Raw genomic sequence first — 21,464 nt, 5'->3', positions numbered from 1 at the left:
ATTATGGCACCAATGACGTCATCGTTAACAACACCTATTCCCCATATGAAGTTCTTTACAATGAGCCACGTTTCAATTTTTTCCAAGCAGCAGTTTTGGAAATATAGAGGTGCAACGTTTTTTGGATTTTCCAAGATGGCGCCTGTAACACATGACCTATGACGTCATGATTATCATTAAAATATTCTAAAGGAGGAGGCGCTCCTATAGTGAAAATTTCGTGTCCATCAGACCAACAGTTGCTGAAAAAAAAAAAAAATCGGATGGATAAGTGTTGTATTTGTCGAATTATGACGTCATAATGAAGGCACCGATGACATCATCATTAACATATCTTATTCCCCATGGTATGCTGAAGTGGTAATGGGGAGTAGCTGACAGAGCCAGGTCTCAATTTTTTCCATGGAGTGGTTTCAGAGATATAGAGGTGCGAAGTCTTCCCAAGATGGTTCCTGTACCACGTTAAAATATTCTACAGGAGGACCTCATTTGGTGGAAAATTCGTGTCAATCGGACCAACGGTTGCAGAGAAAATAATTTTTTTAAATGCAGACACTGCACACGTACGCCACTGAATGCTTAACTCTGCCTTTCGCTTCGCGAGCGCAGGGTAGTTATGGCAAGACAAATGTACCGTTTGCAATAAAGGTGTATTAATACAAGCAAATGAGACAACTGGAACGATGTTTCACTTAAGCTGTTCAAAAAGAAGCGAGGTGAACAAGACTGCAGGGATTACATTTCACTTTGAGCTTATTGGAGGTCATTGTAGCTGAACACCTTCAATATGTTAGCTGGCCATAAAACACAGCCTAGTATAGCTAAGTGCTTACGGCGTGACCTGATTCGTTGAAAACTCCACTTTATCGACCTGGCACTTACCCTCATCCATGCATGTTCTCCAATATTCGAGTAATATATTTATATTTTTAATGGATATTTTAACGATCACTTTTGTGTATACCATGTGGTATTTTTATGATTTTCTACACACCATGTGATAATTCTTGATTCTGTTTACCATGTGATATTTTTATAATTTTTGTATGTATACCATGTGATCTTTTTATAATTTTTTCTATGTATACCATGTGATCTTTTTATGAATTTGTGTATGTATACCATGTGATATTTTCATAATTTTGTTTACTATGTCATATTTTTATGAATTTGTGTATGTATACCATGTGATATTTTAATGAATTTGTGTATGTATATAATAAAAAAAATAACCACATTTAGAGGCCATTTTTCCCCGCAAAGCAGGGGTTGGCCTTTTTCGGGGACCGTGGTTGTTGTTGTTGTTTTTTGGTCCCCTTTTTGAAGCAATGTTTTACGGCCGGATGCCCTTCCTGCCGCCAACCCTTTTTGTCACCTTTTTACGACAAGCAGGGAATTACCAGTGAACTGGTACTCAATTTGCCGACCTCGGAAGGATGACAGGCTGAGTCAACCCCCCTGGCGTTAATTCAGCGATCGACCGGGATTCGAACCCAGGATCCTGGGATCCGAAGCTGGCACCCTAGCTGCTAGCCCAACACCAGGGTTAATATATCATGTACCATGTGATATGTGAATACCATGTGATATGTGAATACCATGTGATATGTGAATACCATGTGATATGTGAATACCATGTGATATGTGAATACCATGTGATATTTTCATAATTTTGTTTACTATGTCATTTTTATGAATTTGTGTATGTATACCATGTGATATTTTTATGAATTTGTGTATGTATACCATGTGATATTTTTATAATTTTTTGTATGTATACCATGTGATCTTTTTATGAATTTGTGTATGTATACCATGTGATATTTTCATAATTTTGTTTACTATGTCATTTTTATGAATTTGTGTATGTATACCATGTGATATTTTTATGAATTTGTGTATGTATACCATGTGATATTTTTATGAATTTGTGTATGTATACCATGTGATATTTTCATAATTTTGTGTATGTATACCATGTGATATTTTTATAATTTTTTGTATGTATACCATGTGATATTTTTATGAATTTGTGTATGTATACCATGTGATATTTTCATAATTTTGTTTACTATGTCATTTTTATGAATTTTTGTATGTATACCATGTGATATTTTTATGAATTTGTGTATGTATACCATGTGATATTTTTATGAATTTGTGTATGTATACCATGTGATATTTTTATGAATTTGTGTATGTATACCATGTGATATTTTCATAATTTTGTGTATGTATACCATGTGATATTTTTATAATTTTTTGTATGTATACCATGTGATATTTTTATGAATTTGTGTATGTATACCATGTGATATTTTCATAATTTTGTTTACTATGTCATTTTTATGAATTTTTGTATGTATACCATGTGATATTTTTATGAATTTGTGTATGTATACCATGTGATATTTTTATGAATTTGTGTATGTATACCATATGATATTTTTATGAATTTGTGTATGTATACCATATGATATTTTTATGAATTTGTGTATGTATACCATATGATCTTTTTATGAATTTGTGTATGTATACCACGTGATATTTTTTTGTTTGTATACCATGTGATATTTTATAATTCTGTGTGTCATGTGATATTTTTATAATTTTGTGCATGTATACCACGTGATATTTATAATTTTGGGTATACCATGTGATATTTTTATGATTTTTGTTGTATGTATACCATGTGATATTTTTATGATTTTGTTTACCATGTGATATTTTATAATTCTGTTTGTCATGTGATACTTTTATGATTTTGTGCATGTATACCATGTGATATTTTTATAATTTTGTGCATGTATACCACGTGATATTTATAATTTTGGGTATACCATGTGATATTTTTATGATTTTGTTTACCATGTGATATTTTAATGACCAGCAACGGTACCCGCCCTACGGGTGGGGCTTCAATTGGGAGGCCCAAATGAAAAGGCAAAATACTAGAAATTGAAGGCTTTTTTTTATTTCAAACGATTTATATAAACATCCGTTAAATCATATCACACTCAAATCATCAAAATCTAAACAGTATTTGTAGAATTTCAATAAAAGCCACATCACTGTTAATATCGGTAATTATTATGCGTGTTTGGAAAAAGTGGAAAATTGTAAATTGGAAAAATTGGAAAATTGGAAGAAAAAAAATTGGAAAAACAATTTTTTTTTTTTTTTTTTTTTTATATATACTGAATCGAGGCTCGTGAAAGAGCTAACATTTACTTCACAAACAAATCAACCAGACAAACAAAATATATAAAAAGAGGGAGCGGAAAACAAGATGGGGAGAGAAGGGGAAGCACACAAACACAACATTTGAGAGCAGGGAGATGTGTGGAAGGGAGAGGGCTTGGGGGGAGGAGGTGTGGGAAGGGGGGGGGGGGAGGGAGAAGTATAAAACACAAGGACACTGTTACGTGGTCCCCTCGGTGAATACCTGGTCTCGGTGACCCCCGGACCGTGAGAGGAACTTCGCCAGAAAGCTGTATTATATATGCGCTTTCGCCACGCAATCCATATGAATTTCACCCAAGAGACAACTGATATTCAAGGATATATTTCCAATGGTAATGATACCATACAATTTCAATTACACAACCACGGAGATTTTCCCCGAGCAATCAACAATACACAACCATCAACAATTCTCAATCCACAATCAATTCCCTATGATTAAGATGGCCATCTTATATATGTGTGTCCCGGTGAGTACTCACAACCCCCTTTTGGTCTCGGTCCCGCACAATGTCTCTGGGCCCCTCCTGACCAAGATGATGGTCGGCGTAGCCGCACTCGGGCGGTTGAACGAACCCCGGGTGGACGTGTTTCCACCGGGCAGGTATCGTACCACTACCAGGCACCCCGGCTGCAGCCCCTCGTGGCCACGCGAAGCGGGTACGGGAAAGCAAGCCAAACCCCACGCCGCTTGCAAGGCGGGTTAGGCCCCAACGGGCGACCCGTACGCGTCTTTTTAGACGGTGTCGCGAACGGCGCCCAACGCTGGGTCGGTGCACGGCCACACGTCAGTTTGACGTCCACCGGGCAGGTATCCGTCCCGGTAACTCCTCTCGCCAGACAGGCTCGGGAACGCCGCTTTTCCACACGGCTCAATCAATCCCCACTTTCGTCGGATCGGGCGAGGAAAAAGAAGAATACTCGTCCCTTTTCTTCCTCGTGTCCCTTCCTCTTCCGTTTCCGGTCCCTTCCGTTTCCGGCCACTTTTCAGCAGGGCTCCTGACCCTCCAACCACAACAACCCTTAATCTACTAAACATGGATAAGCAAAGACCTGAATGGTAATTCACATACATTCACATAAATATGTAACACTCCCCCCCTTCAAGAAAGAAAGTTTGAACCCAGCGAAAACTTTCTTTGCCGGCCAATTTGGAGAAACAAACCAGATAACTCAACCCCCCCACATTATCATTTCCCCCCGGGCACAGTTATTACTTAAAAATAAAGCAACCAAAATTTCACCACCACCCCTCCAGATTACTCACTCTGGACTAAGCACCAGCAACGACATTGTCCCTGCCAAATCAAACTCCATCTCATGACCCTCTGACTGTGACCGTCAGTTTCTTGTGAATGAAGGTTAAGGGGTTGATCAAAGATCCAAAGTTAAGCCACTCGATAGCACTTTTTCCGGGAGGCCAAGCCGAGTATTCACTACATGGATGCCTTTAGGAACGGAGAGTTCACGGTTAGTCCGTGCAGGAAAGTTCACTACATGGACGCCTTTAGGAACGGCGTTCACGGTTAATCCGTGTAGGAATCTTGGCTCGGCGGCTCCGCCGCATTCAGTGCTTCAACTTCTCAGAACTTCCCTAATACTTAGGGTGGGACCACTTGTCCCTGTAGTCCCCTGAATAGCGGTCTCCTTCTCGGCCACTACTTTGCCAATCCTTCCTTCGGGAGCGGCCGTAACTCAGGGAGCCTCCATAATAATATTGATTGCGGCCACCACCAAAACTACCGCCCAGTTGTCCTCTCCTGTAGACCTCTCGACGCCTACGAAATGCCTTCCCTACTGTTATGGTCCGACCCTCCAAATCCTTGCCATTCCAATTCTTCTCTGCCTCTCTGGTGTCTTTTGTGCTGGCAAACGTGACAAAGCCGAACCCTCTTGACTGTTGCGTTTCCCAGTCTCTTACCAACCGCACTTCCACCAGCGGCCCATATCTGTTGAAGACAGAGGTCAGAACTTCTTCCTCTGTTTTGAAGTTCAGTCCCCCTACAAATAACTTGGCCCTTTTGTCGCCATCCCGAGCTGGTGTGGCGTTATTTTCCCTGCTGGGCTCTTTACCAACCCTCAGGTTACCATAAACTTGACCGCCGGCCAAATCATTCACGATAACCACAGATACACCCTCTACAGGAAGCGTGGCTTGTAAACCGACGGTGACCGGTCCTGATACCAAATCGGACTCCAAATGGATGACATGAAGGGGAGCACTAACACCGCCCCCGATCCCCTGTAAACGAACACTATCCCCCGTTGCCGTCTCCTCGGACCATGGCAAAATGCCTTCAAGCATTAAAGATTGATGTGCCCCTGTGTCCCTCAATATCCTAACCGGTTTCCGGTTAGTCGAGGCTCCATCCCGTGACGCAAACCCCTCTGAAATAAATGGTTGGTAACCCTTTTGATGGCAATTTCTCACAATGGCCATTGCGTTTGGAGTCGTAGTAGTCGGACTCCGCTCTGGGTCTTCGCTTTTCATGCGGTAACAACTGGACATCAAGTGTCCAGGTTTCTTGCAAAAAGCGCAAGTAGGCCCGGAGGAAAAACTCGTGGTCTGCCTCGGGCCCCCCGAACTATAAGTTTGTCTTGGGCCCGCATCCCTCTGATTTCGAACAGGTGGGGTATCATAGTTGTCCCCATAATCATCTCGAGGCCGCCGCCATGTATGGTCGTTCTCCGCACCTGCTGTTCCATAACTCCCCTGCTGAAGTCTAGGCGAGGAGTTAGGTTTGTGGACCCCTATTCGGTGGGTTAAAGCATAATCATCTGCCATGGTGGCTGCGTCCCACAACTTTGGTACTTTCTTTTCCTGCAGGTACACTTTGATGTCCTCGTGGACACTCTGCTGGAATTCCTCCACCAGGATCAAGTCCCGCAATGTTTCGAAGTCTTTCCCGACTCCTTTTGACTCACACCACCGATCAAACATGTTTTCTTTCACTCTGGCAAACTCCACATGGGTCTCACTCTCCCTCTTCCTGGCATTCCTGAATTTTTGCCTGTAAGCTTCCGGAACCAACTCATAGGCTTTGAGGATGTGCTTCTTCAGTACCTCATAATCTGCACATTGGTCCATTGGTAGCGCCGAATAAATTTCCTGAGCTTTCCCCACCAGCACACTTTGCACGAGTATGGTTCAGGCCTCCTCCAGCCAGTTTAATTGTCGAGCCACTTTCTCAAAGTGTGGAAAAAATTTCGCGACTTCCTTTTCACTGAACGGTGGAACCAGCCTCACATGTCTGCCCACATCCCAGGTTCTCTGGTTAGGTGTCGACCCCGTCAGCAAGGGTGGTGCCTCTCCCCGTTCTCTCATTAACTCCAGCTCCTTGAATTTGATTTCTTGCTGAAGCTCCATGTCACGTTCCTTTAATTCCCTTTCCGCTTTTCTCTCCTCTGCTTCGAGGTCCCTTGCAGCTCTCCTCTCCTCTGCTTTTCTCCCTTCTAACCTTTCCTGGAGTTCTCGTTCCCCTCTCCTTTCCTCTGCTTGTTTCTCTTCTCTCCTCGCTTCTGCTTTCCTTTCTTCTTCTTTTAACCTTTCCTGGAGTTCTCGTTCCACTCTCCTTTCCTCTGCTTGTTTCTCTTCTCTCCTCGCTTCTGCTTTCCTTTCCTCTTCTGATCTTTCCTTTTCTGCTTTCCTTTCTTCTTCTGCTCTTTCCTTTTCTGCTTTCCTTTCTTCTTCTTTAATCCGTTCCTGGCTCCGTAATTGCAACTCCAGTTTCCGGAGCTCAACATCTTCTGGTTCTTCGGGTAGCCACTCCCAGGCTAACTCGTCCCATGTTCCTAATCCCACCATAGATTGTATCACCGTGGCCTGCAACTCTGCCTTCCTCAAATTAGTTCGGACCTCCAAGTTAAAATGTTTGGCCAATTTCAAGAGGTCCGACTTTAGCAACGCTCGGAACTGTGCCTCACTCGGGGTTACCACAAAGTTCTGTGCCACAAACGCCATGGTGCCTATCGTTAACACCTGTTAACCTTCACCCAAGACTTTACCCCAATTTCTCCAAAAAAAATTTACCAATTAATAATTAATTAATAAATTTTAATTAATAAAAAACTATTATTTTATTATGTTATACAATTTTAAATCCCGGACGTAGACCCAATTGCGAAACCGCAAATCGTAATTTGGACGAGCCCCCAATTCTGTTACGTGGTCCCCTCGGTGAATACCTGGTCTCGGTGACCCCCGGACCGTGAGAGGAACTTCGCCAGAAAGCTGTATTATATATGCGCTTTCGCCACGCAATCCATATGAATTTCACCCAAGAGACAACTGATATTCAAGGATATATTTCCAATGGTAATGATACCATACAATTTCAATGACACAACCACGGAGATTTTCCCCGAGCAATCAACAATACACAACCATCAACAATTCTCAATCCACAATCAATTCCCTATGATTAAGATGGCCATCTTATATATGTGTGTCCCGGTGAGTACTCACAACCCCCTTTTGGTCTCGGTCCCGCACAATGTCTCTGGGCCCCTCCTGACCAAGATGATGGTCGGCGTAGCCGCACTCGGGCGGTTGAACGAACCCCGGGTGGACGTGTTTCCACCGGGCAGGTATCGTACCACTACCAGGCACCCCGGCTGCAGCCCCTCGTGGCCACGCGAAGCGGGTACGGGAAAGCAAGCCAAACCCCACGCCGCTTGCAAGGCGGGTTAGGCCCCAACGGGCGACCCGTACGCGTCTTTTTAGACGGTGTCGCGAACGGCGCCCAACGCTGGGTCGGTGCACGGCCACACGACAGTTTGACGTCCACCGGGCAGGTATCCGTCCCGGTAACTCCTCTCGCCAGACAGGCTCGGGAACGCCGCTTTTCCACACGGCTCAATCAATCCCCACTTTCGTCGGATCGGGCGAGGAAAAAGAAGAATACTCGTCCCTTTTCTTCCTCGTGTCCCTTCCTCTTCCGTTTCCGGTCCCTTCCGTTTCCGGCCACTTTTCAGCATGGCTCCTGACCCTCCAACCACAACAACCCTTAATCTACTAAACATGGATAAGCAAAGACCTGAATGGTAATTCACATACATTCACATAAATATGTAACAACACCAAGGACTTCCAGGATAGAAGTTGGTATTTCAAAAAAGTGGAATTGGGGTGAAATTAGCGGGGGTAGAAAAGATCAAGGTTTTGGATGGGGGAAGATAAGAGATGGTGGTGAACAGCTGTTTTAAAGACCTGGAGGGTGGAGTGGGATTGAAGAGAGTGAGGGAGTTTGTTCCAGAGGTGGGAGAAAAGAGGAATGAAGGAGTGAAGGTGAGCAGAGAGTCTTGATTTTGGCAGTTTGACCATAAGAGGGTTGCAGGCAGATCTTGTGCGACCTGTAGGAATATTTGCGGGACAGAGCCCAGAGAGAGCTGGGGGGGCAAGGCCAGAGAGGAGTCGGTAGAAGACGGAAAGACCACCAACCTGCCTGCGGTGAGTGAGTGAGGCCCTTGGAGTTAGCTTCATCGCGGGAGATTCCAATGATTCTGAATGCTTTGGTTTCAACAGCGTGAAGACAAGCTAGGTGTGAGGCAGGAGCACCAGCCCAGAGGGGAGAGCAGTATTCCATTGAACTGCGGATGAAAGCCTTGTATGTGGTGAGGAGCTCAGGTGTGCCAAGGAAGGACTTCGCACGACGGAGGATGCCCAGTCGGCGACTGGCTTTGGAGGCCAGATTTGAAATGTGGTTTTCCCAGGAAAGATCATGTCAGATAGTGAGACCCAAAAGCTTCAGTGACAGAACTTCTTGGAGAGGATTATTCAGAAACTGGATGGGAGGGTTGTCCAGTCGGTCTTTTCGGTGAGACATCGTAAGAGTGTGAGATTTGTCAGGATTGAAAGACATGTTCCACTTGTTTGCCCAGTCTGTGATTTTTTCCAGGTCTGCAGAGAGTGAGGAGGCTGCAGACTGCCGATCTGAGGGATGAAGAATGGAGCGACAGAGAGTAGAGTCATCAGCAAAGAGATACAGAGGATTTTCAAGAGAGTCAGAGAGATCATTGATGAAGACCAGAAAAAGCACAGGGCCCAGAACACTGCCTTGTGGAACTCCAGCCTGAACAGGAAGAGGAGATGAGAGAAACCCATTCAGGGCCACACGTTGACTACGACTAGAGAGGAAGTCCGCCAGCCATGCGTGGAGATTTCCATGGATACCAAAAGAGGAGAGTTTGGTGAGCAGAGCGGGGTGCCAGACCGTATCGAAGGCACGTGATATGTCAAGGGAGACTGCTCTAATTTCCTGTTTGGCATTGAGGACCTCCATCCATTGTTGAGAAAGCAGAAGCAGCATGTCCAGAGTAGAGTGTCCAGGTCTGAAACCAAATTGATGATCAGAGATCAAGCCATTGGAGAAGAGGAAAGATTTCATATCTGAAGCAATGATGGATTCCATGACTTTGCTGATAATTGGGAGAAGGCTGATTGGTCTGTAGTTGCTGGGATCTGTTTTTGCACCTTTTTTGTGCAAAGCGGTGATGTTGGCAGATTTCCAAGCAGATGGAAGATGACCTTGAGCAAAAGAGAGGGTGAAGAGAACAGAGACAGGGAGTGAAAGAGCGGAAGAACAGGATTTTAGGACCCGTGGGCTGATGCCGTCAGGTCCAGTTGCAGAATCCGAGTCGAGGGTTGACAGAAACTTTTCCACCTTGTCAGGAGGAAAGGACACAGAGTCCAGGAGCAGCTGGGTATGGTGGGTACAGAGAGGGATGGGTTTGGGACACAAGATTTAGAGGCAAACACAGAGTTGAGGAATTCAGCTTTTTCACGTGCGGAGTCAGCCGTGTGGCCATTTGAGGTGAGGGAGGGGATGGAGGGGGAACAAACACCAGAAACAGATTTGACCAGACGCCACCAGGATTTTGAAGAGGGAGACAGATAAGAGAGTTCGGTCCTGAGAACGGAGAGATATTGTTTCCTGGCTCTCCTGAGGGTGGACACACACTTGTTTCGGGCTTTGTGAAAGGAAATGAGATTTCCTTCCGTTGGATTTGTTTTCCAGGAGACGAAAGCAAGTTGTTTCTGGGCAATAGCCTCACCACAAGATTCCGTGTACCATGGATGGGAGGAAGGGTATGACAACAGAAGACGAGATGGGATAAATCTGTGCATGAGAGAGAGCAGTTTGCTTTGGAAGAATTCCCAGGAAGAATTTATGTCAGAGGCAGTAGAGATGGGAGACCAGTCCAGATGATTGATGGCTGCTTGAAGACCCTGCCAGTTGGCCTGAGTGAAATGCCAGACTCGTCGACACTGAGGAGGCTCTCTGAGAATGGTCAGAGAGATGTCCACTTTAACAAGCACATGATCAGAAGAGCCGATTGGAGCAGAAGAAGAGCAGCAGACATTTTCAGGGAAGTTAGTCATAACCAAGTCCAGAAGAGAAGATGCTCCGTTGACTGAAATCCGGGTCGGGAAATTGACAGATTGTGTCAGTCCCAGTGAGTCACAGAATTCCTTTGCTGAAGAGCCATGGCTGGTGAGAGAGGTACCCACACCCAGCCAACTGGCATGGTGACAGTTGAAATCACCACATATGAGGAAGAGAGAGTTGGGATGGGTAGATAGAAGTTGGTGCATATTCTCAGACAGCGAGATGTAGATGGAGTCATCACTGTTTGGTGGATGGTACAACACACATATGAACAAAAGGTGGGAGCGAAGGGGAAGCCGTAGCCAAAGGTATTCCTGGGGGTGAGGTGGAGAGAGGGCAGTGCAGGGCGAGTGAGGAAGAGAGTTTTTTTATAAAGATAGCAACCCCACTTCCAGGACGAGGCTCAGGTCTATCATACCGGAGGAGGGAGTAACCTGGGAGAGATACCAAGGAATCAGAGACATCATGAAGGAGGAAAGTTTCTGTTAAGCAGATCACGTCTGGTTTGTCAGAAGCAACCTGTATGGAGAGATCAGACAAGTTTGAGCGAAGGCCCCGGATGTTTGAGGTCCATACTGTAAGGAAGAGGAAGGGGGAGCATCGGATACAGAACGGGGGGGGGGGGGGGGGGGAGGGGTAGGCTAAGATGTGGAAGAGGAGGAAGAGGTAGGGAGAGCTGTTGAAGGTGTGTCGGAGATTACAGAATAGCTTGGAGAAAGGGAAGAATGGGGCAGACAAAAGGTTTGATGGTGATTGGGAGAGGCGCAGTGAGGTGTTATTTGACGAGGGGGAAGAGCGAGGCAGAAGGTTGAGGGAGTTGAAGGTGAAAGTTGGAAGGGGGAAGAAGCGGGGAGGACGCTTTGAGGGGGAGGGGTGAGAGGGGAGTCTCGGAGGGGAGGAGCGAGGGAGAGTCTCGGAGGGGAGGGGTGTGGGGTGAGATTTGAAAGGAATGGGTGATTGGGAAGATTTGGAGGGGAGGGGCAAGGGGGAAGATTTGAAAGAGATGGGTGATGGGGATGATTTGGAGGGGAGGGGCAAGGGGGTAGATTTAGAGGGGAGGGGTGATGGGATTTTGGGGTGATGGGATTTTGAAAAATGTACGATTAATGGGAAACTAACATTTATTGCAAAATGAGTTTCTTGAGACATTCGAGTCAAAAATACGTTTGAGGACGCTGGAGGGAGGATGGAGTGCTGGAGAGTTTAGGGAATGAATGAAAGATGCACTATAAGAGATGGAATTTTTTTTTGGAATGAATAGATTTGGTGAGCAAGTCGAAAGCATCCTTTTATAGAAGAAGAAGAAAAAGGTGGTATGGAATATGACAGAATACAGGTCTTCAGGGGTCAGATGAGACATTTTTAAAGTGATCACGTGATCACAAACAACGTGGTCGAAGAACGAACGAACAAATAAGAACGAATAAACGAATAAGAACAGAAGGAAATGTTTTTTTTTTTGTTTGTTTTTTTTTGAGATTTTAAAACAAGGAATTATGGGATGAAAAGACCGTGAAAAACAGAGACCGGAAAGTAATTGCAGCGCGATCGGAGAACCGCTGAGACAAAAACAAAGCCTCAAGCCAAGGTCGGACACAGTAGCCTAGTACTACACTTAGGCCTCAGAATACGCGATAAGAAAGACCGACGATTCTGTACACAGGTATGAAAAACCAACGCCAAGAATACTATTAAAGACACCCCAATAGGTACATACACCGAGAGAAAGATACAGTTTCGACAAAAACACAATTGTGAAAAGTTACTTAACTTCGAAAGCGAGCGCGCATGGACAGCTTTTAAGAGACGAGACCTCCAATCTTGCGCATGCGCAGATCCTTCAATATAGCCTATTTTACTCCAGAGGGTCCCAGGATTACCCATCCAAAATTTCGTTGCGATCGGTTCAGCCGTTTTTGCGATACCTGGGAACAGACAGACAGACAGACAGACATTTGGTGAATTATAGTAAGGTTTTGTGTATGTATCCCATGTGATATTTTATGATTTTTTGTATGTATACCATGTGATATTTTTTATAATTTTGGGTATGTGATGTGATAGTTGAATGATTTTTTTTGTATGTATACCATGTGATGTTTTTATGATTTTTTTTGTATTACCATGTAATTAAAAAAAAATCATTTTGTGTATGTATACCATGTGATATTTTTATGGTTTTTGTATTTTTACCATTTGATATTTTTATAATTTTGGGTATGCCATGTGATATTTGAATGATTTTTTTTGTATGTATACCATGTGATGTTTTTATGATTTTTTTTGTATTACCATGTAATTAAAAAAAAATCATTTTGTGTATGTATACCATGTGATATTTTTATGATTTTTGTATTTTTACCATTTGATATTTTTATAATTTTGGGTATGACATGTGATATTTGAATGATTTTTTTTGTATGTATACCATGTGATGTTTTTATGATTTTTTTTGTATTACCATGTGATTTAAAAAAAATCATTTTGTGTATGTATACCATGTGATATTTTTATGATTTTTGTATTTTTACCATGTGATTTTTTTTTTGTGTATGTATACCATGTGATTTTTAAAAATAATTTCGTGCTGTTTGCTTGTTGTTGTTTTTCTTGCAGGATGAATTGTGAACTTTTCAGCTTCAGCTATGAAGAGAAGTGATAACACCGATTTTTTTTTTTTCCATTATGACCAGGTTCTGTGCCATTTTATAATGAGGTTGTTGTTGACATGGTTGTTGCTAATTTATTCGTATAGATATTTCCTTGAACAGTAACTTTTGGAGGAAATGTAATGGGTGATGTAATAAACCTCAACTGGTGTTGTTTACCTTTTAATTTAATGGAGAGTTTGCATTTATTTTTCTTTCCCTTTTGTTGTTAAATGCTTTCTAACACATCGTTGTAAGCTATAATGTTTAAACACTAACTGAAAGTACCTTTTTATAATGAATGTGCATCCGCATTATCTGTGCGTTTTTGAGAGCAGCGGTCGTTTCATGGTACTCAGGCTCTTTCCAGGATTGTGATGATGGTGATTATTGCGAATGACATGCCCAACACGTCACTTGACAAAAAATATTGGATAATACCTCAATTTTCATAAGTAATTGTTCATAATACCTAAATTACTTTGTTCAATTAAAATGGACAACTTTAGAGATTATAATTATTTCCCAAGTTAAACTATAAATGCTGCACTATTCATGAGAGTTACTGTACTTGGCATGTTAAGCTAGTAAAAGTAATCATTATCAAGAGATGGTAAATAAATGCAATGACAGCAATGATAACATACAACTAATCTTCTGGGAGAATTTATTTTTAAGTTTGCAACTCTCTTTTTCAATCAGCGGGGGCTTTCTGATTCAGGAACTTGTATGTGATCCCTCAGCTCATTCCATTGTGCTTTGGAGCTTTTTTGCTCATTGTTGGGACAGTATTTGAGATGATTTTTGACCCTGTAACCTGTGTGTCCAATGTTTTCTCCATGCTGACTCTCTGGTCTGGAGACTGATTAATTGGCATCCTCCTGCCAATGCTTGCATCTATCCGACTGGGAATCCTGGTAGCTTGTACAATTTGTTTGAGGAAATTTTGGGTTGTCCCATTCACTTGTGTGTCTTTTGGTGATGAGGCATTTAATTTCCACTGTATCATTACACTATTGCATCGTTTATCAGGGTTTGAAGTTTGGAGACATTTTAAATTATCTTTTAATTAAACTTCATACTTTACATGGCTTTCTACACCAGGAGTGGAGTGTGTGAAGACGGTTCACAGAGGCTTCTCCTCACTTGTGCATTTGTCATGCCTTTGCTTTTTTCAACTTGGACCCCATCACAAAGGTTTTTGTGACGTCTTTACCGACTCCAGAAGTCCAGACACGTAGCGTGTGAAAAGCAATTTTGTTATTTAGTATGATTTATTTAGGTATGTCATCACTTCATACGTTGCCATTTTACATCAGTATTCATTACCTTATTTTCTTTGGTGACTTTATTGTTCCTGTTAAATCGCAGTGCATTGAGCTGACTGAGCAATTTGAGAGCAGAGCATTGTGGACACTTTGTGTACAATTTTCGCAGAGAACACTGAAAGTGGAAATGATAAATGAATTTGTTTCATATGCCCAATGTTTAAATTAATTTTGATACAACAGTGTTAGGCTTAGTAGTGAAGACGATGAACTGGTATCCCATAGGTGGTGTGTTCTACTCTGCTTTTAAACACTACATTTGTGGAACATAGGTGTGCTAGAGCTTAACAGTATCAGTCTCCTTTTGGGTAGTTTAATAAACCCCAATGTGCAATGTGAGTAGTTGCATTTCAGATAAAAACACACATAAAGTAAGTAGAGAGTTCATAGAACACCTTACCCTCACATAATATGATTGGGAAAAAGGACACGGGAAGGGTCTTTTCAACTCTCGCTTTGCGTTTCCGAGAACAATATTATCTTTGTCCATGAACCTTCAATACGAGGTGCGACGGCATCCCCATACGAAGCCGATGGGTCAAAAGGAACAGCACAGAACTGAACCTTTTACCAAACTCCTCATTCATTCTTTTTTATTGTCCATGTTAGACATGAAAAAAATTTCATCCACTGTCAATTCAATTCAAAATTCGATTTTGGAGCGATTGATTTTGGAACAATATTCTCAGAGAAATTGGAGATTTTGGAACGATCTTCTCGTAGAAACTGACGATTTTGGAACGATCGTTTCGGGGAAACTGATGATTTTGGAACAATTGTTTCAGAGAAACTCACAATTTTGGAACGATCGTTTCGGAGAAACTGACAATTTTGGAACGACCTTCTTGTAGAAACGACAATTTTGGAACGATCGTTTTGGAGAAACTGATGATTTTGAACGATCGTTTTGGAGCAACTGACAATTTTGGAGCAACTGACAATTTTGGAACGACCTTCTCATAGAAACTTGATGATTTGGGAACGATGGTTTTGGAGAAATCGAAGATTTTGGAACGATGTTCTCGTAGAAACTGATGATTTTGGAACGATCTTCTCAGAGAAACAACACGATTTTGGAATGATCTTCTTGTAGAAACTGACAATTTTGGAACGATCGTTTCAGAGAAACTGACAATTTTGGAACGATCTTTGAGAAAATGATACACTAAAGAAATAGATCTTTTGGATGAACTTAGCTCTTGTGATTGCATTGCTAGCAGCGCCATTTTTACCCGGAATCTCGCTGTCACTGCCCTCAGTGCACACGGCAAATTTGATTGGTCAAGACGGCATACAATCCTTTTCATGTACTGCTAAAATGAATATTTTTGGAATTGAAAACAAGGCATTTTTGTTCTCCATTGTTAAAATATATAATTCAATTGAATTAAAAAGTTTTGAAGGATGTAGAAAAAAAACATCGAATCGAAGTTTAGCACTGATGATGCGACCTCTTTTACACTACCTTATTTAACACGTTCAATTCGTTATCCATGCCTGTTGTTTTGTATCCTAAATTATGTCCCGAAAACCAGTAAGTTTCCTATTTGGAATGATTATTATCAATTTTGTTTTACCGCCGGACCGATTGAAGCAATTGCTTTACCGTGAGTAACCTCCCGGGACGAGAGATCACGTACAATTTGCAAAATTCCTGTTAACTGCAGGTTTGTGTTGTATACAGTGTTGAAAATGGAGTTACATTCAAATGAAGTGGTTTCTCGAACATAAACTGCTATTTGTCAGAGTGAACAAATTGCTTAACCCCCACTTTGCGCTACGTATGCGGGGTAATGGTGTTTTTATAAAAGTCGTTCAAACACGAATTGACAACATTTGCCTTTTTAATTCTGCAACATGTTCGGTTAAATAATAACTGGATAGTTAAAGGCCATATACATGTATGACTTGCTTAAAAATGACAGCAGTGTGGACACTTTTACTTCCTGTCCTCAAGTCCCCCAAACCTCCATCTTTTTATCCTTTTTGTCATCCTACAACTCCCCATACCCCCCTTTTTGTCCCATACCCCACTTTTTGCCCATTCCTCTCTGTTTCACTCGTTTTATTAATTCCACTTTCCCGTTTTTCAGAGGCAATGTGTAAGATGGCCCTGAATTGTGCTTGTTTGTACATTAAGACTATGAATCATTCCAATCCAAATGAACTTGTTTCTTGATGCCCTCTTCCCATTTGCATAACGAGGCATTTGTTCATGCTCTCCTGCACTAACCAATACTTCTTAATACTTATTATGAATGTCACATGATGTGTTGGGAGCCTTTTAACACATAGATGCGCTGCATTGAAATTATTTTGAATGCAAGTCATCTTTGTTTTTTGTTTTTTACATCAAAAAGAAAGCATAGCGGATTTTATAACAATAGGTTGTCGTTACCTCTGCCACCGAAGGTCGATGTAAGAGGTTATGTTTTCAACCCTGTCTATGAGATTCGCACAAAATTTGGTGCACATGTTGGGTGTGTAACAAGGACCGAATGGATTCGATTTTGGTTAAAATCCGGATCTGGATACTAGAATTTATAAAAACGAGTTTTCACCATTGAGAGCTAAGGCCAAAAATCGAGATATAACACGATATCTCAAGTTATGGACGGATTGAGACGAAACTTGGTGGATGATTTGGGTCGGTGATACGAACAAGCCGATTCGACTTTGGTTCGGGTCCGGATCCAGTTCCAGCCTATCGGTGGGATTCAAAACGTAAACTGTTCATCCTGGCTGGGGTATGCATGGTGTGCGCTCTACTTGGTGCTGTTCTTGTTCTGAGCTGTTTTTACTTTCCCAATCTGAATTGTTTGGTTTTTATTACTTTCCTTCAATTAAGAAGCAATAAATCCTAAAGCAATATATAAACTAGAACGAAACTCCGTAGAGCGCATGCCTCCGCCAGGTGAACAGTTTACGTTTTGTATCCACCGATAGGGCCGGATCTGGATCCGGATCTGAACCAAAATGGAATCGGCTTGTTCTCGTCACCGAAGCAAATTGTTCATCCAAATCTGTCCAACTTTTGGGGATATCCTGCACACAGACAGACAGGGGTGAAAACACACATAACCTTGGACCACCTTCTGGTGTCAGCCCAAAGGTTGGTGAGGTGGACACAGATTGGTAGTGTGAAATATGGGATGTGTACCTGTATCTTATGCCACTACTCCCGTGTCCAGAAGCCCATTGAAGTCCCTCACGTGCTGCTGTTTATTCTATCTCCGCTACGTCATGGTTTATCACTTTATGCTTTGTGCTGTATAATTTCCATTTGAAGGAATAAATTATGAATGTCACATTTTGCTATTGTTGATGTATTTGCATTAAAAACACAGCCAGTTTGACAACATTCTATTCCTTGTATTATTTCAAAATCCCTTTTGCAGTCGCTAATATTGTGGTGGATGTTTGTCTTTTTGTATTTGTGTGTTTGTCTTTTTGTATTTGTGTGTTTGTCTTTTTGTATTTGTGTGTTTGTCTTTTTGTGTTTGTGAGTTTGTCTTTTTGTATTTGTATGTTTGTCTTTTTGTATTTGTGTATTTGTCTTTTTGTATTTGTGAGTTTGTCTTTTTGTATTTGTGTGTTTGTCTTTTTGTATTTGTGAGTTTGTCTTTTTGTGTTTGTGAGTTTGTCTTTTTGTATTTGTATGTTTGTCTTTTTGTATTTGTGTATTTGTCTTTTTGTATTTGTGAGTTTGTCTTTTTGTATTTGTGTGTTTGTCTTTTTGTATTTGTGAGTTTGTCTTTTTGTATTTGTATGTTTGTCTTTTTGTATTTGTGTATTTGTCTTTTTGTATTTGTGAGTTTGTCTTTTTGTATTTGTGTGTTTGTCTTTTTGTGTTTGTGAGTTTGTCTTTTTGTATTTGTATGTTTGTCTTTTTGTGTTTTTGAGTTTGTCTTTTTGTATTTGTATGTTTGTATTTTTATGTTTGTCTTTTCGTGTTTGTGAGTTTGTCTTTTTGTATTTGTATGTTTGTCTTTTTGTATTTGTGTGTTTGTCTTTTTGTATTTGTGTTTTTGTCTTTTTGTATTTGTGTGTTTGTCTTTTTGTATTTGTGTGTTTGTCTTTTTGTATTTGTGTGTTTGTCTTTTTGTATTTGTGTGTTTGTCTTTTTGTATTTGTGTGTTTGTCTTTTTGTATTTGTGTGTTTGTCTTTTTGTATTTGTGTGTTTGTCTTTTTGTATTTGTGTGTTTGTCTTTTTGTATTTGTGTGTTTGTCTTTTTGTGTTTGTTTGTCTTTTTGTATTTGTGTGTTTGTCTTTGTGTGTTTGTCTTTTTGTATTTGTGTGTTTGTCTTTTTGTATTTGTGTGTTTGTCTTTTTGTATTTGTGTGTTTGTCTTTTTGTATTTGTGTGTTTGTCTTTTTGTATTTGTGTTTGTCTTTTTGTATTTGAGTGTTTGTCTTTTTGTATTTGTGTGTTTGTCTTTTTGTAGTTGTGTGTTTGTCTTTTTGTATTTGTGTGTTTGTCTTTTTGTATTTGTGTGTTTGTCTTTTTGTATTTGTGTTTGTCTTTTTGTATTTGAGTGTTTGTCTTTTTGTATTTGTGTGTTTGTCTTTTTGTATTTGTGTGTTTGTCTTTTTGTATTTGTGTGTTTGTCTTTTTGTATTTGTGTGTTTGTCTTTTTGTATTTGTGTGTTTGTCTTTTTGTATTTGTGTGTTTGTCTTTTTGTATTTGTGTGTTTGTCTTTTTGTATTTGTGTGTTTGTCTTTTTGTATTTGTGTGTTTGTATTTGTGTGTTTGTCTTTTTGTATTTGTGTGTTTGTATTTGTGTGTTTGTCTTTTTGTATTTGTGTGTTTGTCTTTTTGTATTTGTGTGTTTGTATTTGTGTGTTTGTCTTTTTGTATGTGTGTGTTTGTCTTTTTGTATTTGTGTGTCTTTTTGTATTTGTGTGTTTGTCTTTTTGTATTTGTGTGTTTGTCTTTGTGTGTTTGTCTTTTTGTATTTGTGTGTTTGTCTTTTTGTATTTGTGTGTTTTTCTTTTTGTATTTGTGTGTTTGTCTTTTTGTATTTGTGTATTTGTCTTTTTGTATTTGTGTGTTTGTTTTTTTTGTATTTGTATGTTTGTCTTTTTGTGTTTGTGAGTTTGTCTTTTTGTATTTGTGTTTGTATTTGTGTGTTTGTCTTTTTGTATTTGTGTGTTTGTCTTTGTGTGTTATGTCTTTTTGTATTTGTGTATTTGTCTTTTTGTATTTGTGTGTTTGTCTTTTTGTATTTGTGTGTTTGTCTTTTTGTATTTGTGTGTTTGTCTTTTTGTATTTGTGTGTTTTTCTTTTTGTATTTGTGTGTTTGTCTTTGTGTTTGTGAGTTTGTCTTTTTGTATTTGTGTATTTGTCTTTTTGTATTTGTGTATTTGTCTTTTTGTATTTGTGTGTTTGTCTTTTTGTGTATGTGAGTTTGTCTTTTTGTGTTTGTGAGTTTGTCTTTTTGTATTTGTATGTTTGTCTTTTTGTGTTTGTGAGTTTGTCGTTTTGTATTTGTGTGTTTGTCTTTTTGTATTTGTGTGTTTGTCTTTTTGTATTTGTGTGTTTGTCTTTTTGTATTTGTGTGTTTGTATTTGTGTGTTTGTCTTTTTGTATGTGTGTGTTTGTCTTTTTGTATTTGTGTGTTTGTATTTGTGTGTTTGTCTTTTTGTATTTGTGTGTTTGTCTTTTTGCATTTGTGTTTGTCTTTTTGTATTTGTGTGTCTTTTTGTATTTGTGTGTTTGTCTTTTTGTATTTGTGTGTTTGTCTTTCTGTGTTTGTCTTTTTGTATTTGTGTGTTTGTCTTTTTGTATTTGTGTGTTTTTCTTTGTGTATTTGTGTGTTTGTCTTTTTGTATTTGTTTGTTTGTCTTTTTGTCTTTGTGTGTTTTTCTCTTTGTATTTGTGTGTTTGTCTTTGTGTGTTTGTCTTTTTGTATTTGTGTATTTGTCTTTTTCTATTTGTGTGTTTGTCTTTTTGTATTTGTATGTTTGTCTTTTTGTGTTTGTGAGTTTGTCTTTTTGTATTTGTGTGTTTGTCTTTTTGTATTTGTGTGTTTGTCTTTTTGTGTTTTTGAGTTTGTCTTTTTGTATTTGTGTGTTTGTATTTGTGTGTTTGTCTTTTTGTATTTGTGTGTTTGTGAGTTTGTCTTTTTGTATTTGTGTGTTTGTCTTTTTGTATTTGTGTGTTTGTCTTTTTGTATTTGTGTGTTTGTCTTTGTGTGTTTGTCTTTTTGTATTTGTGTGTTTGTATTTGTGTGTTTGTCTTTTTGTATTTGTGTGTTTGTCTTTTTGTATTTGTGTGTTTGTATTTGTGTGTTTGTCTTTTTCTATGTGTGTGTTTGTCTTTTTGTATTTGTGTGTCTTTTTGTATTTGTGTGTTTGTCTTTTTGTATTTGTGTGTTTGTCTTTGTGTGTTTGTCTTTTTGTATTTGTGTGTTTGTGAGTTTGTCTTTTTGTATTTGTGTGTTTGTCTTTTTGTATTTGTGTGTTTGTCTTTTTGTATTAGTGTGTTTGTCTTTTTGTATTTGTGTGTTTGTATTTTTGTATGTGTGTTTGTCTTTTTGTATTTGTGTGTTTGTCTTTTTGTGTTTGTGTGTTTGTATTTGTGTGTTTGTCATTTTGTATTTGTGTGTTTGTCTGTGTGTTTGTCTTTTTGTATTTGTGTGTTTGTCTTTTTGTATTTGTGTGTTTGTCTTTTTGTATTTGTGTGTTTGTCTTTTTGTATTTGTGTGTTTGTCTTTTTGTATTTGTGTTTGTCTTTTTGTATTTGTGTGTTTGTCTTTTTGTATTTGTGTGTTTGTCTTTTTGTATTTGTGTGTTTGTCTTTTTGTATTTGTGTGTTTGACTTTTTGTATTTGTGTGTTTGTCTTTTTGTATTTG

General features: G+C 39.9%; 1 protein-coding gene across 3 annotated transcripts in view; it reads left to right on the top strand.

Moving 5' to 3' along the window:
* Positions 1 to 17,971, top strand: part of DNAJC10 (DnaJ heat shock protein family (Hsp40) member C10) — a 280,936-nt gene extending 262,965 nt beyond the window's left edge. For all 3 annotated transcript variants that reach the window (XM_078782635.1, XM_078782634.1, XM_078782636.1), the window contains exon 23: positions 13,248 to 17,971. In XM_078782635.1, coding sequence (XP_078638761.1) covers positions 13,248 to 13,259 — 12 coding nt within the window. In that variant the 3' untranslated portion in view covers positions 13,260 to 17,971. The remainder of the gene's footprint in view (positions 1 to 13,247) is intronic.
* Positions 17,972 to 21,464: the final 3,493 nt, after the last annotated feature.

The sequence above is a fragment of the Myxine glutinosa genome, chromosome 7 (assembly GCF_964187855.1).
Source record: "Myxine glutinosa chromosome 7, kmMyxGlut1.1, whole genome shotgun sequence".
Classification (NCBI taxonomy): domain Eukaryota; kingdom Metazoa; phylum Chordata; class Myxini; order Myxiniformes; family Myxinidae; genus Myxine; species Myxine glutinosa.
This window is presented reverse-complemented; position numbering and strand designations above follow the sequence as displayed.